The sequence below is a fragment of the Piliocolobus tephrosceles genome, chromosome 7 (assembly GCF_002776525.5).
Source record: "Piliocolobus tephrosceles isolate RC106 chromosome 7, ASM277652v3, whole genome shotgun sequence".
NCBI lineage: Eukaryota > Metazoa > Chordata > Mammalia > Primates > Cercopithecidae > Piliocolobus > Piliocolobus tephrosceles.
In genome coordinates, this window is record NC_045440.1 from 47,916,029 (window position 1) to 47,938,097 (window position 22,069).

General features: G+C 41.4%; 1 protein-coding gene across 1 annotated transcript in view; it reads left to right on the top strand.

Annotated features, from left to right (window-relative positions):
• PRKDC (protein kinase, DNA-activated, catalytic subunit) overlaps positions 1 to 21,767 on the top strand; it is a 178,103-nt gene extending 156,336 nt beyond the window's left edge. The window contains exons 74-85 of the mRNA XM_026456198.1: positions 5,980 to 6,067; positions 6,175 to 6,318; positions 9,796 to 10,000; positions 11,272 to 11,339; positions 12,456 to 12,676; positions 12,785 to 12,877; positions 15,888 to 15,977; positions 16,185 to 16,256; positions 16,324 to 16,525; positions 17,095 to 17,283; positions 17,984 to 18,123; positions 20,509 to 21,767. Coding sequence (XP_026311983.1) covers positions 5,980 to 6,067; positions 6,175 to 6,318; positions 9,796 to 10,000; positions 11,272 to 11,339; positions 12,456 to 12,676; positions 12,785 to 12,877; positions 15,888 to 15,977; positions 16,185 to 16,256; positions 16,324 to 16,525; positions 17,095 to 17,283; positions 17,984 to 18,123; positions 20,509 to 20,713 — 1,717 coding nt within the window. The 3' untranslated portion in view covers positions 20,714 to 21,767. The remainder of the gene's footprint in view (positions 1 to 5,979; positions 6,068 to 6,174; positions 6,319 to 9,795; positions 10,001 to 11,271; positions 11,340 to 12,455; positions 12,677 to 12,784; positions 12,878 to 15,887; positions 15,978 to 16,184; positions 16,257 to 16,323; positions 16,526 to 17,094; positions 17,284 to 17,983; positions 18,124 to 20,508) is intronic.
• The last annotated feature ends 302 nt before the right edge of the window (positions 21,768 to 22,069 follow it).

Sequence of the window (22,069 nt, forward strand, 5' to 3'; positions counted from 1 at the left end):
GCTGAGAACGCTGGTTTCCAGCTGCATCCATGTCCCTGCAAAGGACACGAACTTATCCTTTTTCATGGCTGCATAGTATTCCATGGTGTATAAGTGCCACATTTTCTTAATCCAGTCTGTCACTGATGGACATTTGGGTTGATTCCAAGTCTTTGCTATTGTGAATAGTGCCACAATGAACATAGTGTGCATGTGTCTTTATAGCAGCATGATTTATAATCCTTTGGGTATATACCCAGTAATGGGATGGCTGGGTCATATGGTACTTCTAGTTCTAGATCCTTGAGGAATTGCCATACTGTTTTCCGTAATGGTTGAACTAGTTTACAATCCCACCAACAGTGTAAAAGTGTTCCTATTTCTCCACATCCTCTCCAGCACCTGTTGTTTCCTGACTTTTTAATGATTGCCATTCTAACTGGTGTGAGGTGGTATCTCATTGTGGTTTTGATTTGCATTTATCTGATGGCGAGTGATGATGAGCATTTTTTCATATGTCTGTAGGCTGTATGCATGTCTTCTTTTAGAAATGTCTGTTGATATCCTTTGCCCACTTTTTGATGGGGTTGTTTTCTTCTTGTAAATTTGTTTGAGTTCTTTGTAGGTTCTGGATATTAGCCCTTGGTCTGATGAGTAGATTGCAAAAACGTTCTCCCATTCTGTAGGTTGCCTGTTCACTCTGATGGTAGTTTCTTTTGCTGTGCAGAAGCTCTTTAGTTTAATTAGATCCCATTTGTCCATTTTGGGTTTGTTTGCCATTGCTTTTGGTGTTTTAGTCATGAAGTCATTGCCCATGCCTATGTCCTGGATGGTATTGCCTAGGTTTTCTTCTAGGGTTTGTTTTTCGTTTGTTTGTTTTGCTTTGCTTTTTTGAGACAGAGTCTCGCCCTGTCACCCAGGCTGGAGTGCAGTGGCGTGATCTCGGCTCATTGCAACCTCTGCTTCCCGGGTTCAAGCGATTCTCGTGCCTCAGCCTCCAGAGTAGTTGGGACTACAGGCCCGTGCCACCATGCCTGGAAATTTTTTTTTTTTTAGTAAAGATAGGGTTTCACCATGTTAGCCACGATGTCTCAATCTCCTGATCTCGTGATCCACCTGCCTCGGCCTCCCAAAGTGCTGGGATTATAGGTGTGAGCCACCATGCCCAGCCTAGGGTTTTTACGGTTTTAGGTCTTATGTTTGAGTCTTTAATCCACCTTGAGTTAAGTTTTGTATAAGGTGTAAGGAAGGGGTCCAGTTTCAGCTTTCTGCATATATGGCTAGCCAGTTTTCCCAACAGCATTTATTAAATAGGGAATCCTTTCCCCATTGCTTGTTTCTGGCAGGTTTGTCAAAGATCAGATGGTTGTAGATGTGTGGCGTTATGTCTGTGGCCTCTGGCCTATTCCAATAGTCTATATATCTGTTTTGGTACCAGTACCATGCTGATTTGGTTACTATAGTCTTGTAGTATAGTTTGAAGTCAGGTGGCATGATGCCTACAGCTTTGTTCTTTTTCCTTAGGATTGTCTTGGCAATGAGGGCTCTTTTTTGGTTCCATATGAAATTTAAAGTAGTTTTTTAATTCTATGAAGAAAGTGAATGGTAGCTTGATGGGGATGGCATTGAATCTATAAATTACTTTGGGCAGTATGGTCATTTTCACAATATTGATTCTTCCTGTCCATGAGCATGGAATATTTTTCCATTTGTGTCCTCTTTTATTTCCTTGAGCATTGGTTTGTAGTTCTCCTGGAAGAGGTCCTTCACATCCCTTGTAAGTTGTGTTCCTAGGGATTTTATTCTCTTTGTAGCAATTGTGAATGGGAGTTCACTCATGATTTGGATCTCTGTTTATTGTCGGTGTATAGGAATGCTTGTGATTTTTGCACAGCTTCTGTTCTGGTTAGTGGGTGGCTTGTCTGTGAACACACCCCTGCCCTGCTGAGGCCCTGCCCACCATACCATTTCTCTGAACAGACAACTGTTGTCTTGAAAAATGAAAGAAGAGAAAAAGATGTGAAAGACAGTGTGTCAAGAAAGTGACCTTGCTGGGCTTGATGGCTCGTGCCTGTAATACCAGCTACTTGGGAGGCTGAGGTGGAAGAATCACTTGAGGCCAAGAGTTCATGACCAGCCTTGGCAACATAGTGAGATTTCATCTCTAAAATGTTAAAGTAAAAATAAGCTAAGCATGGTGGTGCATGACTGTACTTCCAACTACTTAGGAGACTGAGGTGGGAGAATTGCTTGAGTCCAGGAATTCAAGGCTGCAGTGAGCTATGACTGAACTTGTCAGTTGCCACTGCTGTCCAACCTGGGCAACATAGTGAGACCCTGTTTTTTAAAAAAGTGATCTTCTCTTTCATAACGTAACTTCAGAAACTATATCGAGTTATATACGTCAAAATGTCGACATCAGTTGCAAGATTGGCTTTTATCTAAGAGCAGCTCTTTTTTTAATTTTAAGCTTTAATTTTTATGGGTACATAGTAGGTGTCTATGTTTATGGGGTACATGGGATATTTCGATACAGGCATACAGTGTGTAACAATCACATCAGGGTAAGTGGAGTATCCATCATTTCAAGCATTTATCATTTCTTTGTGTTATAAACATTCCAGTTATACTCTTTTAGTTATTTTTAAATGTACAATAAAAATTTACTGTAGTCACCCTTTTGTGCCACCAAATACTAGATCCTGTTTTTCCTAACTATATTTTTGTACCCACTAACCATCCCCACTTTCCACCTCTCCTCCCCTCCCCATGAGTTCAGTTGTTTTAATTTTTAGCTTCCACAAATGAGGAAGAAAAAGTTTGTCTTTCTGTGCCTGACTTATTTCACATAATATAATGTCCTTAAGTTCCACCATGTTGTTTCAAGTGACAGGATCTCATTCTTTTTTATGACTAAATAGTACTCTACTGCATGTATGTACTGCATTTTCTTCATCCATTTGTCTGTTCATGGACACTTAGGTTGCTTCCAAATTTTGGCCATTGTGAATAGTGCTGCAATAAACATGGGAGTTCAGATATCATACTGATATCCTTTATTTTGGGTATATATCCAGCAGTGGGGTTTCTGGATTATATGGTACTTCTAGTTGCAGTTTTTTTAAGGAATCTCTATAGTGTTCTTCATAGTGGTTGTATTAGTTTACATTCCCACCAATAGTATATACGGGTCCTCTCTTCACATCCTTGCCAGCATTTGTTATTGCTGGGGGTGAGATGGTACCTCATTGTGGTTTTGATTTGCATTTCTCTGATGTTCATTGATGTTGAGCACGTTTTTATATACCTGTTTGCCATTTGTATGTTTTCTTTTGAGAAATGTCTATTCAGATCTTTTGCCCCGTTTAAAAATGAGATTAGATTTTTTTCCTGTTGAGTTGTTTGAGCTTATTATATATTTTGGGTTTTTTTTGTTTGTTTGTTTGCTTGTTTGTTTTTGAGATGGTGTATTGCTCTGTTGCCCAGGGTAGAGTGCACTGGGGCAATCTTTGCTCCCTGCAACCTGCGCCTCCTGGGTTCAAGCGATTCTCCTGCCTCAGCCTCCTGAGTAGCTGTGATTACAGGCAAGCACCACCATGCCCCACGAATTTTTGTATTTTTAGTAGCGACAGCGCCAGGCTGGTCTTGAATGCCTGACCTTGTGATCCACCCACCTTGGCCTCCCAAAATGCTGAGATTACAAACGTGAGCCACCGTGCCCGGCCATATTTTGGTTATTATAATATTCCTTGTCAGATGGGTAGTTTGCAAATGTTTTCTCCCATTCTGTGGATTGTCTCTTCTCTTTATTGTTTCCTTTGCTGTGCAGAAGCTTTTAGATTTGATGTGATCCTCCTGTTTGTCCATTTTTGCTTTGGTTGCATGTGCCTGTGGGGTATTACTCAAGAAATCTTTGTGCCCAGACCAGTGTCCTGGAGAGTTTCCTGTTTTTGTTTTTGTAGTTTTATAGGTTGAGATCTTAGATTTCAGTCTTTAATCCGTTTGGATTTGATTTTTCTATGTGGTGAGAGATAGGGGTCTAGTTTCATTATTCTGCATATGGATACCCAGTTTTCCCAGGACCATTTATTGGAGACTGTCCTTTGCCTGATGTATGTTTTTGGCACATTTGTCAAAAAATGGGTTCACCGCAGCTGTGTGAATTTATTTCTGGGTTCTCTGTTCTATTCCATTGGCTTATGTGTCTGTTTTTATGCCAGTGCTATGCTGTTTGGGTTACTATAGCTCTGTAATATAATTTGAAGTTAGATAATGTGATTGTGCCAGTTTTATTCTTTTTTGCTTAGGGTGGCTTTGGCTATTCTGGGTCTTTTGTGGTTCCATACAAATTTTAGGATTATTTTTTCTATGTGAAGAATGTCATTGATATTTTGATAAGGATTGTGTTGACTCTGTAGATTGCTTTGGGTAGTGTGGACAGATTTAACAGTATTGATTCTTCCCATCCATGAACATGAAGTAACTTTGCATTTCTTTGAGTCCTCTTCAATTTCTTTCATCAGTGTTTTACAGTTTTCATTGTAGAGATCTTTCACTTCTTTGGCTAAGTTTATTCCTAAGTATTTTCTTTTATTTGTGGCTGTTGTAAATAGAATTACTTTTATGCTTTCTGTTTCAGATTGTTTACTGCTGGCATATAGAAATGCTACTGATTTTTGTGTGTTGATTTTTGTATCTGCAACTTTACTGAATTTATCAGTTCTGATGGTTTTGTGGTGGAGTCTTTAGATGTTTCCAAATATGAGATCGTATCAGCTGCAAGCAAGGATAATTTGACTTCTTCCTTTCTAATATAGATACTCTTTATTTCTTTCTCTTGTCAACTTGCTCTAGCTAAGACTCCCAGTAATATGTGGAATAACAGTGGGCATCCTTAACGTGTTCAAGGTCTTAGAAAAAGGTTTTCAGTTTTTCACTGTTCAGTATGACACCAGCTATGAGTGTGTCATATATGGCTTTTATTGTGTTGAGGTATGTTCCTTCTATACTTAGTTTTTTGAGAGTTGTTTTTTTTTTTTTTATCATGAAGGGATGTTGCATTTTATCAAATGCTTTTCAACATCAGTTAAAATGATCAGTGGTTTTTGTCCTTTATTCTGTTGTGTTGATATGATTGATTTGTGTATGTTGATCTATCCTTGTATCTCTAGAATAGATCTCACTTGGTCATGATGAATAATCTTTTTAATGTGCTGTTGGATTTGGTTTGCAAGTATTTTGTTGAGGATTTTTGCATTAATGTTCATCAGGGATATTGCCCTATAGTTTTCCTTTTATTTGATGTGTCTTTGTCTGGTTTTGGTATCAGGATAATACTGTCCTTCTAGAATGAGTTTGGACGTATTCCCTCCTCCGTTGTTTTTTGGAATAGTCTGAGTAGGATCGGATTAATTCTTTTTTAAGAACCTCATCTCTTGATAAAATAAATGCTTCTTGCTTTTTTTTTTTTTTTTTTTCTTTTTGAGACAGAGTCTCGCTCTGTCGCCCAGGCTGGAGTGCAGTGGCCGGATCTCAGCTCACTGCAAGCTCCGCCTCCCGGGTTCACGCCATTCTCCTGCCTCAGCCTCCTCAGTAGCTGGGACTACAGGCGCCCGCCACCTCGGCCGGCTAGTTTTTTTGTTTTGTTTTTTTTTTTTGGTATTTTTTAGTAGAGACGGGGTTTCACCATATTAGCCAGGATGGTCTCGATCTCCTGACCTTGTTATCTGCCCGTCTCGGCCTCCCAAAGTGCTGGGATTAGAGGCTTGAGCCACCGCGCCCGGCCTCTTGCTTCATTTTAACATTGGATGGAATTTTAAATTACTATAGTTGGTTATATATATATGATATGTATAAATTATATTTAGTTATAGATAACATACATTTTATATATGTATAATATATAACATACATTGTTTTATATGTGTATAATATATAAAATATATATTGATTTTTGGAAGGTACTTGATTACCTGAACTTTGTAAAATTTTTTTTATTAGGATTAAAAGTAAGTTGGATCAAGGAGGAGTGATTCAAGATTTTATTAACGCCTTGGATCAGCTCTCTAATCCTGAACTGCTCTTTAAGGTAATGATAGAACAGCTTCTGGCACATAAAACATAGAACTTGGGTAAAACTTAATTGCAATCTAACTTGATTTTTTTCTTACCTTCCCCATCCCCCCTCCCCAACAGGATTGGAGCAATGATGTAAGAGCTGAACTGGCAAAAACCCCTGTAAATAAAAAAAACATTGAAAAAATGTATGAAAGAATGTATGCAGCATTGGGTGACCCAAAAGCTCCAGGCCTAGGGGCTTTTAGAAGGAAGTTTATTCAGGTATGGACTGGCACAGCCTGCCTTTATGATAGCAGAATCATTGTGACAGTCAATATTTACATTTAATGATTTAACAGTTCTGGATTTAAAATGTCTGTTGAATGCATTAGATCTCATGCTTTCTGTGACACACTGATAACATATGTTTAGGTTAGCTGGTAGCAGGTGGGTTAGTAGGTAAAACCTCAGAGTTTCATTACATGTTGTTCATGCTCAGATTTTTAGATCTGAAAGTTACATATAGATTGGTATTTCCAGTTCTTCAGATGGCTTGTGTTAAATAAGCTGATAAGTATTTTCAAGCACTTAGTTCGGGGCACAGTTCTGGGTGCTCAGGATCCAGTCCCCAAATACAAAGGGGTTGTGTGACAAAACTGCTCACCAAGAGCTGTGCCTAGGACAAGTGTGGTAAGTGTGAGATCTTTCAGAGGGTGCTGGAGTTGGAAGGAAAACACACCATCATGTGATGGGAATGATGGAGCAAGTAGACTGCAGTCAGCCCAGTTGCCACACCTTTGCAGCCTGCTTGGCTCCTTCTCTCCCTCCTCCATCTGGAGACTTCTTGCCCTTAGGGCTTGGCAGCAGCATCCTTTCAGAGCCTTTCCCATCCCTCCCCCAACTGTGATCTCCAGAAGAGTCGAGTGTTCTTCCTTTCTCACCTGAAACACCTTACTTTACATTCTCTCTGCTTAGCCTGGGTCATACTGACTTTTCTTTCTAGTTTTTGTCAAAATTACTTTTATTCATTAAACCTCAAGAAATTTAAGGGCTTAGATAAGTCTTGGAACTCTTGTTGCCAGAGTTCTCAAGTTCCACTGTGTATAGTGCAAAGGAAGAGCTTTATCCTTTTTTAAATAACTGCTTTATTACGATATAATTCACATGGCCCTTAAGTCATCCATTTAAAACAGTTTTACGTATATTCACAGAGTCATGAAATCATCACCATATCAATTTTAGCACATTTTCATCGCCACAAAAAGAAACCCATACCCGTTAGCAGCACCGCCTCCACACAGCCTTCGGCCTAGTCTGCCCCCAGCGCACTGCCACCTCAGCCTATCTGCACGTTGTCTCTTGTCTCGGAATTCATGGCCACTTTGATGCTGGAAGCCCTGAGACTGCCCTGCAGGGCTATCCATGGGAAGCACAGTTCTTCCCCCTGCAGCAGCACCTGATCCTGCCCAAGCCTGCAGGGTGCACAGAGGCCTCCTTTGTTCCTTTCAGGCAGGAGATGTGTTTGGAGTTTTATTTCTAGTACCTTAGAAAATTTATCCAGAACTTTCCACTTTGTACCAAATCAAAAATAACTTGCATTCATTCAAAGAATAATCTACCAAAACAAAGTGCCTCAAATATGACTTTAGAGGATCCTTAAGGGCATTATGCCTTTCAGAAAGGATAATGCTGATTATGTTTGGAAATAGCTAATTTCCATGTATTCTAAGAATTGAAGATTGTTTCTACTTTTTTCATCCACTTACAGATCAAAGAAGAAATCTGTTTTATATATGTCAATTTTCCTATAGTGGATTATCTTAAAATAGAGCACGTTTCATTTACAGCAGATTTATGTTGTGACATTAGTTATAAATTTGGTAAGAACATTTCTAATTAGAGATGATCAGGTAAATCTTGACAACTGTTGAGTAACTGCTAGTAAGGCTCTTGAGATTTATTTTTTATTTGATATCAGAATTATAATTCAAATAAATATCTAAGTAGAGGCTAATGCAAAGAGATAATTAATATGTTCCAAGGTAGAGTACTTTTAATAATTGCTTTTAGGAATAAACATATCTGCTGGGCGCGGTGGCTCACGCCTGTAATCCCAACACTTTGGGAGGCCGAGGCAGATGGATCAACGAGGTCAGGAGTTCGAGACCAGTCTGGCCAACATGGTGAAACCTGTCTCTACTAAAAATACAAAGCTTAGCTGGCATGGTGGTGCACACCTGTAGTCCCAGCTACTCGGGAGGGTGAGGCAAGAGAATCACTTGAACCAGCAGGTGGAGGTCGCAGTGAGCCGAGATAGCGCCACCGCACTCCAGCCTGGGTGACAGAGCAAGACTCTGTCTCAAAAAATAAAAATAAAAGAGTATTTAAATAATATTTTTTCTGGCTTATTACCCAAAATAATAACTTGAAAGACTTTTACTAAAGAAAGTGGCATTCTTAAATTTTTCTCTTCAGTTGGTATCAAAAATTATAAGCCATTTATTTCTACTGAACTACTTCCTTTATTTTACTGTTTTTAACTTTGTTCTTAGTTATTTTTGTCATCATAATGATGTAGAACAGTAACTAGACAATGAGTGCACAGAGGTTAAATGACTTCGCCAAGTTTTTAAAGCCCTTATTAGGATTTATTAACTAAAAGTCACTACTAACCATGTTTTTTGTTTTTGAGACCGAGTCTTGATCTATCGCCCAGGCTGGAGTGTAGTGGCATGATCTCGGCTCACTGCAACCTCCGCCTCCCGGATTCAAGTGATTCTTCTGCCTCAGCCTCTCGAGTAGCTGGGACTACAGGCGCATGCTACTGCACTTAGCTAATTTTTTTTATTTTTAGTAGATACAGGGTTTCACCATATTGGCTGGGCTGGTCTCGAGCTCCTGACGTGATCTGCCCCCCTCAGCCTCCCAAAGTGCTGGGATTACAGGCGTGAGCCACCTCGCCCGGTTAACCATGTCATTTATTTAATTAATTTATTTATTTGAGACAGAGTCTCACTCTGTCACCCAGGCTGGAGTGCAGTGGCACGATTTCAGCTCACTGCAACCTCTGCCTCCCGGGTTCAAGCGATTCTCCTGCCTCAGCCTCCCGAGTAGCTGGGATTATAGGCATGAGCCACCACACCTGGCTCATTTTTTGTATTTTAAGTGGAGACGGGGTTTCACAACGTTGGCCAGGCTCGTCTTGAACTCCTGAGCTCAAGTGATCCACCTGCCTCGACCTCCCAAAGTGCTGGAATTACAGGCATTAACCATGTCACTTATAATGGAACACAGGAAACAAAAGGCAAACTCTGGATGTTTTAGAGTATTGAAATATTCAAGGAAAGCAAAACTATAATTTTTTTTTTTAGAAACAAAGTCTCACTGCGACACCTAGACTGTAGTGCAGTGGCATGATCATAGTTCACTGACAGTTCAGACTCCTGGGCTCAATAGCGATCCTCCTGCTTCAGCCTCCTGAGTAGATGGAACTACAGGCACGTGCCATCACACCTGGCTAATGTTTGTTGCCCAGGTTGGTCTCGAACTCCTTGGCTCAAGTAATGCTACTACCTTGGACTCCCAAAGTGCTGGGATTACAGGCATGAGCCACCATGCCCAACCAAGACTGTACATCTTAAAGCAGAGAAGAAACATATATTATTGCACACTTCATTCATTACACACTTATAAGCTTAGAGCCGTTTCCACAGTCCAAACTAAACATCAGTCTTTATAGTAAATTCTTATTAATTTCAGACTTTTGGAAAAGAATTTGATAAACATTTTGGGAAAGGAGGTTCTAAGCTACTAAGAATGAAGCTCAGTGACTTCAGTGACATTACCAACATGCTACTTTTGAAAATGAACAAAGACTCAAAACCCCCTGGGAATCTGAAAGAATGTTCGCCCTGGATGAGCGACTTCAAAGTGGAGTTCCTGAGAAATGAGCTGGAGATTCCTGGTGAGTTAACCTCCAGGGGTGACAGAACTGTACTGTCAGAAGCACAGCACTGTAATAAGAACTCGTGGTTTCTGGAATAGTGATACTGGGATATTGACAGTTATCTCTTTTTTTAAAGAATTTTAAAATTCACCAAATTTTTCATCATTAGGAAAATCCATAATTATGAATGAGCACACATTACTAAATGTTTAATGAGATTACAGTTCTTATATTTCTGATTCTGACAAATGTTCAGATTTTCATTTGGTAATAATGGTAAACAGCAATCATAGATTTCCTCTGAACATATTCATTTCATACTTTGCTCCTGAATAACTTTTCTTCAGAAATATAATACAGGTGTAGACTCAGATTACTTCCTGGGATGTGTACACAGTTCCATTTAAAGTGACAAGTTAATGATAAGTCACTGACCTGCAGGAAAAATGATCATAATATTAAGGATAGAGATACACAGCAAATTGGCCAGATTTGAAGGCGTGACTTTTTCAGAGGAAACCTGTGTATGTTCCATTTTCTTCACCCCATATTCGCCAGAGGAGAAAAAAGTTTTAATCTGGTTATTCATGTTCTCATTTCAGTGGGTATAAGAAAAAACATATTTGGAGAAACACTTTTCTTTGTCATTAATAACGACTGTGCAGTTGCATATGGTTCGTTTCAAGAAAAACATTTAAATGTAAGCCTTGTCACGTGCAGCTTGATTGGCCTTGAGGATATGCAGTGTTCTAGTCAATGCATCATTTTTCTATTTAGGATTTGTCCAGAATAGAGCACTAAGTTCCATAATCAGTCAAATTGAGAAATAATTTTTTTTTTTTTTTTGAGTTGGAGTCTTGCCGTGTCGCCCAGGCTGGAGTGTAGTGGCGCAGTCTCGGCTTACTGCAAGCTGTGCCTCCTGAGTTCACACCATTCTCCTGCCTCAGCCTCCCGAGTAGCTGGGACTACAGGCGCTGCCACCATGCCCGGCTAATTTTTTGTATTTTAAGTAGATATGGGGTTTCACCATGTAAACCAGGATGGTCTCTATCTCCTGACCTCATGATCCACCCGCCTTGGCCCCCCAAAGTGCTGGGATTACAGGAGTAAGCCGCTGTGCCTGGCCGAGAAATAACATTTTTTAAAAGTCAGTTTCCTTTAAATGAAAACTTTTCAGTAAAAAGTTTTATGTTAGATTGGTTTTTTAAAAAGTAGATCAAGAGACATGTTTTAAAATACAGGCAGTTGTCTAACAAGGTGTTCCTAAGCAAAGCTGTGGTTTGTTTTAGGTCAATATGACGGTAGGGGAAAGCCGTTGCCAGAGTACCACGTGCGAATCGCCGGGTTTGATGAGCGGGTAGGTGTGAGGGTGTGTGACCCAGTCCCTGTCCTGATGAACGTTCTTCAGATATGAGAGTGATCTGTTTGCCTTTAGTAAATAAGAGACAATGGCCCATGTTGATCACAGATATATCGAGTTTAACGTATTTACTGAGATGGAGTCTTGCCCTGTTGCCTGGGCTGGAGTGCAATGGTACAATCTCCGGCTTACTGCAACCTCTGCCTCCCGGGTTCAAATGATTCTCCTGCCTCAGCCTTCCAAGTAGCTGAGATTACAGGCACATGCCATCACGCCCAGCTGTTTTTTGAGTTTTTAGTAGAGACAGGGTTTCACCATGTTGACCAGGCTGGTCTTGAACTCCTGACCTCGTGATCCATCCACCTCTGCCTCCCCAAAGTGCTGGGATTACAGGTGTGAGCCAGTGCGCCCAGCTTTTTTTTTTCTTTGTTTGAGACAAGAGTCTCGCTCTGTCACCCAGGCTGGAGTGCAGTGGCACATTCTCAGCTCATTGCAACCTCCACACCCTGGGTTCAGGCGATTCTCCATGTCTCAGCCTCCCTAGTAGATGGGATACAAGTGTGCGCCACCATGACTGGCTAATTTTTGTATTTTTAATAGAGACAGGGTTTCACCATGTTGGCCAGACTGGTCTCAAACTCCTGACCTCAAGTGATCTACCCGCCCCATCCTCCCAAAGTGCTGAGATTGCAGGCATGAGCCACCGCTCCGTGCCCTGAGTTTCTTAATATAATGTCTCCAGTGTTTGAACAACAATTCTATTTAAAATACCATAAACTCAAAGAGTAAGCTGTGTGTGAGTATCCACTATAAAATATGTGTAGCGTTGGCTTACCACTGTAGAAAGTTTACATGTTGGCTGTTGCTGCTTGCTAAGGGTATCCACATTCATAAGCAAGTATTTATAACCAGGAATACAACATTTCTGCGGGCACAGTAGTCAGGCACAAGCAGGTAGCAGGAATTCGTTGCTGGCCTGGGCACTCTGCTCTTCTTTGGCACTGTCTTCAGAGGGCAGTCCTGCAGAGGAATGCTCACAGCCAGTGTGGCTTTTCCCTCTGAGTTTGACACGCCGCTAGCCTGTGCCCTGAGGTGACATTCTGATTTTTGAAGGTGACAGTCATGGCATCTATGCGAAGGCCCAAGCGCATCATCATCCGTGGCCACAACGAGAGGGAGCACCCTTTCCTGGTGAAGGGTGGCGAGGACCTGCGGCAGGACCAGCGTGTGGAGCAGCTCTTCCAGGTCATGAATGGGATCCTGGCCCGAGACTCTGCCTGCAGCCAGAGGGCCCTGCAGCTGAGGACCTACAGCGTGGTGCCCATGACTTCCAGGTAACTGCCAGTAGGCTGCTGCACATTGCTTGGCGTCCACGGGACTGTTTTTCTAGTGAAGAAAGAGCAGTTTGGGTTTACTCGTTAACCTTTTATTCTCCCTTTCAGGTTAGGATTAATTGAGTGGCTTGAAAATACTGTTACCTTGAAGGACCTTCTTTTGAACACCATGTCCCAAGAGGAGAAGGCGGCTTACCTGAGGTAAGGGCGGCCACACGCCCTGCTCCCCCAGCAGTCGCCTCCCCTCACTTCTCCAGTGGCAGGTCGGGGCCGTGACAGGCGCGCTCGAGAGCCCACACTGCCTGCCCCGCAGTCTGCTGGCTGGGTCAATAAACCAAATGGAGTGCTGGCTGCTAACCAGTAGTTGCAGATATTTTACCATAATACAAAATATGTGTTAACTTTGGGTGGGGGGAAGAAAAATTGTTGAAGGAAATAATAATAAAATTAGCAGATAACATGTAGTAAAGCATTTTCTGTGGGATAGGCACTGTTCTCAATTTTTAACGTGTATGAATCAATTTACTTCTCACCAACCACCTACAAGGTAAGTGAGTATTATTATCACTACTATATAGATGAGGAAGCTGAGGCCCAGAAAGGTCAAGTAACTTGTCCTGTGTCACTTAGCCTGTAAAGTAGGGTAGCTGGGATTACTAGTCATGATATGGATGCTTTTTTATTTTTCTTTATCCTTTTCTCTGTTTTCCAAGTTTTCTACAATTAACATGTATATTTTAACCACAAGTTTTTTTTATTTCCTTTTTGTTTTTGTAAAGAAAAATAAGGACAACATGAGAAACATTTTGAGGGTTGACAGATTTTGACAACCAAAGTTGACAGGTTTGGATGACGAAGCTGTAGGATGAAGGAACAGCTTCAGGGCCTCTTTCTCTTTGATATCCTCTGATTCTTTCCTAAAAAGTTTTTAAATAGGGGCAGTGTTCCCTTCAGTCAGGAAAGATTTCTGAAAAACTCAAACATATTCTTATCAAACTCATGTTCCCAGGTGATAATTACTCTACAGGGCAGTGTTCACCAACTTTTAGTTCCAGACATTTGAGTCCTTTGCTTAGAATTGTTTCTACTTTCCCTGGAATACGGGGCAACTGATGAGCATGCTTCCTGGAGTCTCACAAATTCCAGATCTAGCCCTGGCACTGAGCCTCTGCCTGACAATGCAGGTGCCAAGCAGGTGTCGCCTTTCCCGTGGTACCTCTCTACATTTGTGGGACGGGGCACAGGGTTAATATAGGTACCAGGAGAGTTGAAAGCACCTTACGTAATGGAATTATGTAAATAATTTCCAACTGCCTTTTTTTAGGGCACTTCCAGTACCCATTATTAAAATCCTTGCTATTTTTTTTCTTAATTCAGCATGTTACAGTGTTTTGTTTTTTTGAGACAGTGTCTCTCTCTGTCGCCAGACTGGAGTGCGGTGGCATGACCTTGGCTTACTGCAATCTCCGCCTCCCGGGTTCCAGCAATTCTCCTGCCTCAGCCTCCCGAGTAGCTGGGATTACAGGCGTGCGCCACCATGCCCAGCTAATTTTTGTATTTAGTAGAGATGGGTTTTCACCATGTTGGCAGGATGATCTTGATCACTTGACCTCATGATCCGCCCTCCTTGGCCTCCTAAAGTACTGGGATTACAGGCCTGAGCTACTGCGCCCAGCCTACGGTTTTATAACCTAAGAATTTTGATCTCACTTTAAACTAGGAGGAGAGAATTTTAAGATGGAGGAGACTACTTTTAAAGTTAACTTTAGTAGCAACTTAGAAAAGATTTATTTCAGCTGAAGTGATTGAATTGCTAAGTGACACGTGAAGCTGTTCTGTCTTTAGATTTTATTGGGAAAACTTGTTAAAGCTTTCCTCACAAAAGTACCCAAACATATGTATATCACATTGTTTCCCACTGCCCAGGTACTGCCTTTTTCCTAGGAAACATTGAAAACAGCTTTTCAAGTTCACTTAAGCATCCATTGTCATTTAAGAAAATACTTTCTCATAGGAGTGCAGAAGGTTATTGGAAGAAAAAAGAAAAAATATTTTCTCATATTTACTGTGGATTGTGTGTATATCTACATATTGGAAATATGAAGAAAGATGTGGCACTGGCCAGGCGCAGCAGCTCACGCCTGTAATCCCAGCACTTTGGGAGGCCGAGGTGGGCAGATCGCCTGACGTCAGGAACTCAAGACCAGTCTGGTCAAGATGGCAAAACCCTGTCTCTACTGAAAATACAAAAATTAGCTGGGCGTAGTGGCGGGTGCCTGTAATCGCAGCCACTTAGGAGGCTGAGGCACGAGAATCGCTTGAACCCAGGAGGTGGAGGTTGCAGCAAGCTGAGATTGCACCACTGCACTCCAGCCTGGGCGACAGAGTCTCAAAAGAAAGAAAAAGAGACCGGGCGCGGTGGCTCACGCCTGTAATCCCAGCAGTTTGGGAGGCTGAGGCGGGCAGATCACGAGGTCAGGCATTCAAGACCAGCCTGGCCAACATGGTGAAACCCCGTCTCTACTAAAAATACAAAAATTAGCTGGACGTGGTGGCATTTGCCTGTAATCCCAGCTACTCAGGAAGCTGAGGCAGGAGAATCGCTTGAATCCAGGAGGCGGAGGTTGCAGTGGGCTGAGATCGCACCACTGCACTCCAGCCTGGCGACAGAGCGAGACTCCATCTCAAAAGAAAAAAAAAAGAAAAAAGAAAAAGATGTGGAAGTGATCTAAATAAGGATAAAAACAGACATAATCCATCTTTAGCAAAACTGTGTGGGCTTTTTGGCTGTGGTAGTGACATGGCCTGAGGCTTCTAGCAGCTGCCTGTGGTGCTGTCGCCCTCTTGTTATGATTCTTTCTAGGTCAAAGTTGGAGAATTGCATGCCTGGTTAATAAACAGTTATGTTTAGTTCATCTTATTCCTCTCTATGTCAGTGGGAAATTTATTGTATTTAATGGTTTTGTACCTAAATTTTTCATAGGTAATAGCTTGGATTTCTTTAGGAATAATTAAGCATGAATAATGGTATATTGAAATTCAAGATCCAGAGTAATGTGGGTTCAGTATTAATATTGAATATGGTTAAAAGTCATATTATTTTTTTCCTGTTGCTTTGCTATTTTTCAGTGAATTCTTGGTGATCTTTGTCTTTGAAATCACATAATGCTAAAATCTTCCTAATTCGGATTCCCCCTTTCTCACTCACTAGTGATCCCAAGGCACCGCTGTGTGAATATAGAGATTGGCTGACAAAAATGTCAGGAAAACATGATGTTGGAGCTTACATGCTAATGTATAAGTAAGTTTGGTTTTGATTTTCCTTTGTATTTGTTAGTTCGTTCTTCTGCGAATTGCATGTTTTCTTTTGATTCTTAGAAAGCTTTGCCTCAGAGAGATCATCAAGATTATTTGATATTTGAGTCTCAGTATAAACAAAAAGTTTTAAAATTTAAATTTTAAGTCAGAGAATTTTTTCTAATTAGATGTTTCTATTATTAAATCATAGGGGAGCTAATCGTACTGAAACAATCACCTCTTTTAGAAAACGAGAAAGTAAAGTGCCTGCCGATCTCTTAAAGTAAGTACCCTTCTGCCCTCACCCTTAGCAGGATCACAGCAGCCGCACAGCTGTGTCTCTCTTGCAGGCGGGCCTTTGTGAGGATGAGTACAAGCCCCGAGGCTTTCCTGGCACTCCGCTCCCACTTTGCCAGCTCTCATGCTCTGATATGCATCAGCCACTGGATCCTCGGGATTGGAGACAGACATCTAAACAACTTTATGGTGGCCATGGAGACTGGCGGCATGATCGGGATCGACTTTGGGCATGCATTTGGATCTGCTACACAGGTGCGCTTGCTGTGCTCTCATGATCCTGGGCGAGAGTCATCATAGGACTTTCAACACCCTCCAGAAATAGACAGTTTTTAAGGAAGAACAACATATTAGATTCGTTTTGTCATGTCATTGATTGCAGAAAGGGATAATCACTTCCTGCAGCCTTGTCAGGTCACAGAAGTCATGGTGATCAATGATATCATCAGAACCGGGAATCAAATGTGTTCGCAGATCAAAGGAAGACTCTAAGGAAGTTTTAGGAAGCCCCATAATAAAAATGTCTGGTAAAAAATGTGATACATATCTTTTCTCTGGTTAACCTCTGAATGTTTGGATCCATCCTTCTCAATATCTGCGGCCTGTATCCTGCGCACGTGGGTTTTGCACTGAGGGATAATGCAAGCTAAGGTGGTTACTCCTGAGCGTAGGAACTCACGTCTGTGCAGCTGATTTCAAGGGAAGCAGGGTCTGTATTGTTACTAAATGTGAACAGTAACTATGAGAGGTTGCTGCCGTTTGTGCTCGGTACTTTGAGAGTTCTGGCTTACATATTCTGCTGCTTGCCTTTTTTTCTTGTTTAGTTTCTGCCAGTCCCTGAGTTGATGCCTTTTCGGCTAACTCGCCAGTTTATCAATCTGATGTTACCAATGAAAGAAATGGGCCTTATGTACAGCGTCATGGTACACGCGCTCCGGGCCTTCCGCTCAGACCCTGGCCTGCTCACCAACACCATGGATGTGTTTGTCAAGGAGCCTTCCTTTGACTGGAAAGTAGGTTTTGTTTCATGTGCACTTTTCACTTTTTTGACAGTGTCCCTGTGATCGAGCTGGTATCTCCCGTGTATGATGGAAGTGCATCGAGTCATGTTGATGAAAATATTTACATTATTTTGTACAGCATTTCTCAAAATTAGTATTTAGGATTGTCTGGCTTGAAAACCAGAGGCCGGGCCCAGTGGTTCACGCCTATAATCCCGAAACTTTGGGAGGCAGAGATGGGAGGATCACCTGAGGTCAGGAGTTGGAGACCAGCCTGGCCAACATGGTGAAACCCTGTCTCTACTAAAAATACAGAAATTAGCTTGGTGTGGTAACGCACGCCTATAATCCCCGTTCCTTGGGAGGCTGAGGCAGGAGAATGGCTTGAAACTGGGAGGCAGAGGTTGCAGTGAGCCAAGATCACGCCATTGCACTCCAGCCTGGGCAACAAGAGTGAAACTCTGCCTCAAAAAAATAGTTAAGAGGCAAAACGTTTATTTGGAGAAATAAGGGGCCTGCTGAGGCCCCTCGTCTCATGATGTGTACGCCATGGAGTCTGTATGAACAGCTTTGTAGCTGTAGACAATAAAGCAAGGCTACTCCTGGTTATAGATGTTTGTTTACTTTAAGATCATTACTAGATTTAATCTGTTTGGACATGATTGTATGTACCATTATAATCAGCTGGGAAAATCATCTTCTTTTCTTTTAGAATTTTGAACAGAAAATGCTGAAAAAAGGAGGATCATGGATTCAAGAAATAAATGTTGCTGAAAAAAATTGGTATCCCCGACAGAAAATAGGTTACGCTAAGAGAAAGTTGGCAGGTGCCAATCCAGCAGTCATTACTTGGTAAGATTTTTATATGTGGAAAAAACTAACAGACTACCAACATGCTACTGTTTCTCGAGGAACCAACATATGTACAAAGTGCTGAGCACTTGATATTCTGTTAGCATGACTCCTCTGCTTTCATTGAAGAGGAAAGCAGGGCTTAGAGAGGCTGACTTCCCGAAAGCCAGGGCGAGGCCTGCAACTGTGACGTATGTCTTCAGGCTTACACTCAGTCCCTCGAACAGTTGTGCCAATTGGAGAAACAGAAGGTGTGCTCTTAGGCCAGAATATTGTTACATGCATGAGGAGGCTTAGGTTTTAAATTTGCTTTTGTCCTTTTTAGGGCATTTGACCCTGATGGACATAGTACCTAGGTATGAAAAGCACGGTGTGGACTTGTTAGATGAGACTCCAATTTGGGTTGGCTTTTAGGTTAGCTTTAAAATTTTTTCTTGTTGAGGTCTAAAGCAAATATAAATTTATGGAGATGATTCACAGGAAGGAAAAAAGTTGGACTTTAGAATTAAGTAATAGTGGCAGTCTATGGTCAACTTATTTTTGACAAGAGTGCCAAGACCATTCAGTGACCTTTCCAACAGATAGTACTGGCAAAAGAATGAAGTTAGGTCCCAGTTTCACACCATGTGGAAAAATTAATTCAGAATGGATCAAAGAGCTAAATGTAAGAGTCAAAACTATAAAACACTTAGAAATAGGAGTAAATCAGCTGGGCGTGGTGACTTACGCCTCTAATCCCAACACTTTGGGAGGCCAAGGCGAGTGGATCACTTGAGGTCAGGAGTTCGAGACCACCCTGGCCATCAAGGTGAAACCCCATCTCTACTGAAACTACAAAAATTATCTGGGCATGGTGATGCGCACCTGTAATCCCAGCTATTAGGGAGGCTGAGGCAGGAGAATGACTTGAACCCCGGAAGGTGGAGGTTGCAGTGAGCCAAGATGGCGCCACTGTACTCCAGCCTAGGCGACAAAGCAAGACTCTGTCTCAAAAAAAAAAATAGAAATAGGAGTAAATCATCCTGACCTTGGATTTTGTTGTGATACTTGCCATTTTTTAGGTATGACACTGAAAGCACAAGCAGGAAACAAATACATACTTTGGACTTCATCAAAATTAAACAATTTTGTGCTTCACAGAGTGCTATCAAGAAAGTGTTTCAGCCTTCAGAATGGGATAAAATATTTGCAAGTCATGTATCTGATAAGGGACTTGTATCTAGAATACATTTTAAAACTCTTATAGCCTAATAATAGATAGACAATTAAAAATGGTCAGGGCTGGGCTCAGTGGCTCACGCGTGTAATCTCAGCTACTAGGGAGGCTGAGGCAGGAGGATCACTTGAACCCAGGAGGCAGAGGTTGCAGTGAGCCGAGATCGCGCCATTGCACTCTGGCCAGGGTGACAGAGCAAGACCCTGTCTCAAAAAAAAAAAAAAAGTCAAAAGACTTGAACTAACATTTCTCTAATGAAAATATACAAATGGCCAATAAGCACGTGAAAAAATGCTCAGCATCACTAGTCATCAGGGAAATCCAAGTGAGATACTACCTCACACCTGCTAAGATGGCTGTTATTTAATTAATTAATTTTTGAGACAAAGTCTTGCTCTGTCACCCAGGCTTACTGCAACCTCCACCTCCTGGGTTCAAGCGATCCTCCTGTCCCAGCCTCCTGAGTAGCTGAAATTACAGGTGCATGCTACCACACCTGGTAATTTTTGTATTTTTAGTAGAAATGGGGTTTCGCCATGTTGGCCAGGCTGGTCTTGAACTCCTGACCTCAGGTGAGCCACCACGCCTTGCCAGATGGCTATAATTTTAAAATAGGGCTAATGCAGTGGCTCACACCTGTAATCCCAGCACTTTGGGAGGCCAAGGCAGGAGGATAACTAGATCCCAGGAGTTCAAGTCTAGCCTGGGCAATATAGCAAGACCCTGTATCTACCAAAAATTTTTAAAACTTTCTTTTTTTTTTTTAAATTAAAAAAAAGGAATCTAACAAATGTTGAGTGAGGATGTAGAGAAGGTGGACTCCTCATACTCTGCTGGTGGGAGTGGGAAAGGGTGCATCTGCTGTGGGAAAGTGGCAGTTCTTCACAAAGTTAAACATAGAGTTACCATTGTGAACCCAGCAATGCCACTCCTAGGTGAATCCTAGGAATTCATTCAGGAGAAGTGAAGGCTTACATTCACACAAAAACTTGAGCAGCATAATTCATGTTCTGTTTTCCTACAGATCCAGTCTTTGACTGAAAGATTATAAGCCACAGAAAAGACTCTGAGTGATGACATGGGGAATGTGTTTGGATAGGATCGCTAGGAATGCGGGCAACAAAGGAAAATAACACATGCTTTGTGTTTTCTCTTTGTTCTTTTTCCAGTGATGAGCTGCTACTGGGTCACGAGAAGGCCCCTGCCTTCAGAGACTATGTGGCTGTGGCACGAGGAAGCAAAGATCACAACATTCGTGCCCGAGAACCAGAGGGTGGGCTTTCAGAAGAAACTCAAGTGAAGTGCTTGATGGACCAGGCGACAGACCCCAACATCCTTGGCAGAACCTGGGAAGGATGGGAGCCCTGGATGTGAGGTCTGTGGGAGTCTGCAGATAGAAAGCGTTACATTGTTTAAAGAATCTACTATACTTTGGTTGGCAGTAATCCATGAGCTGATTTTCCTGAAGCACTAAAGAGAAATCTCTTTTGTGCTACAGTTTTATAGCATGAGTTTAAATCAAGATTATGAGTAAATGTATATGGGTTAAGTCAAAGATAAGGTTATAGTAACATCAAAGGTTAGGTGAGGTTTATAGAAAGATACATATCCAGGCTTACCAAAGTATTAAGAATACAGTATGTGATCAGCTTTCAAAGCATTTACAAGTGCTGCAAGTTAGTGAAACAGCCGTCTCCATAAACAGGAAATGTGAGAAACCTTGGAATGCCCTTCTGGTTCTGGCACATTGGAAAGCACACTCAGAAGGCTTCGTGGCCAAGATTTTGGGAGAGTAAAGCTAAGTATAGTTGATGTAACATTGTAGAAGCAGCATAGGAACAATAAGAACAATAGGTAAAGCTCTAATTATGGCTTATATTTAGAAATGACTGCATTTGATATTTTAGGATATTTTTCTAGGTTTTTTCCTTTCATTTTATTCTCTTAGTTTTGACATTTTATGGTAGATTTGCTCTCTAGAAGGGAACATCTTTATTTAGGAGGGTAAAAATTTTGGTCATAGCATTCACTTTTGCTATTCCGATCTACAACTGCAAGATACATAAAAGTGCTTTTTGCATTACAAATTTGGGATAGCTTCAAAAATCTCATGGTTGACGTTAGGGATAGCACTAAGCATTTTAGTTCCAGGAGAATAAAAGAAATTCCTATTTGAAATGAATTCCTCATTTGGAGGGGAAAAAAAAGCATGCATTCTAGCACAAGATCAAATTATGGAATACAAAAGTGGCTCCTTCCCATGTGCAGTCCCTGTGCCCCCTCCAGTCCTCTGCACACCCAAACTGTTTCTGATTGGCTTTTAGCTTTTTGTTGTTGTTTTCTCCTTCTAACACTTGTATTTGGAAACTCTTCTGTGATTTTGAGAAGTATACTCTTGAGTGTTTAATAAAGTTTTTTTCCAAAAGTAGTGTGTATCTATCTCTCTTATGCAGTTTGAAGAGCAAAATATTCATCTTACAAAATAGTTTATTATACTACTTGCCTAGTTTGTTCTGATAAATGCAGGTTAAATGCGTTACGGCATTTAAAATAAACATTAATGCCCGGGCACACTGGGAGGCCAAGGCCAGAGGATTGCCTGAACTCCTCGAGCCCAGGAGTTAAAGACCAAGAGGGCAACATAGTGAGATCCCATGTCTATTTTTAAAAATAAAATAACAAATTTATCTTCTCAACAAGTGATACCTGTTGAACCAAATTTCATCTGTA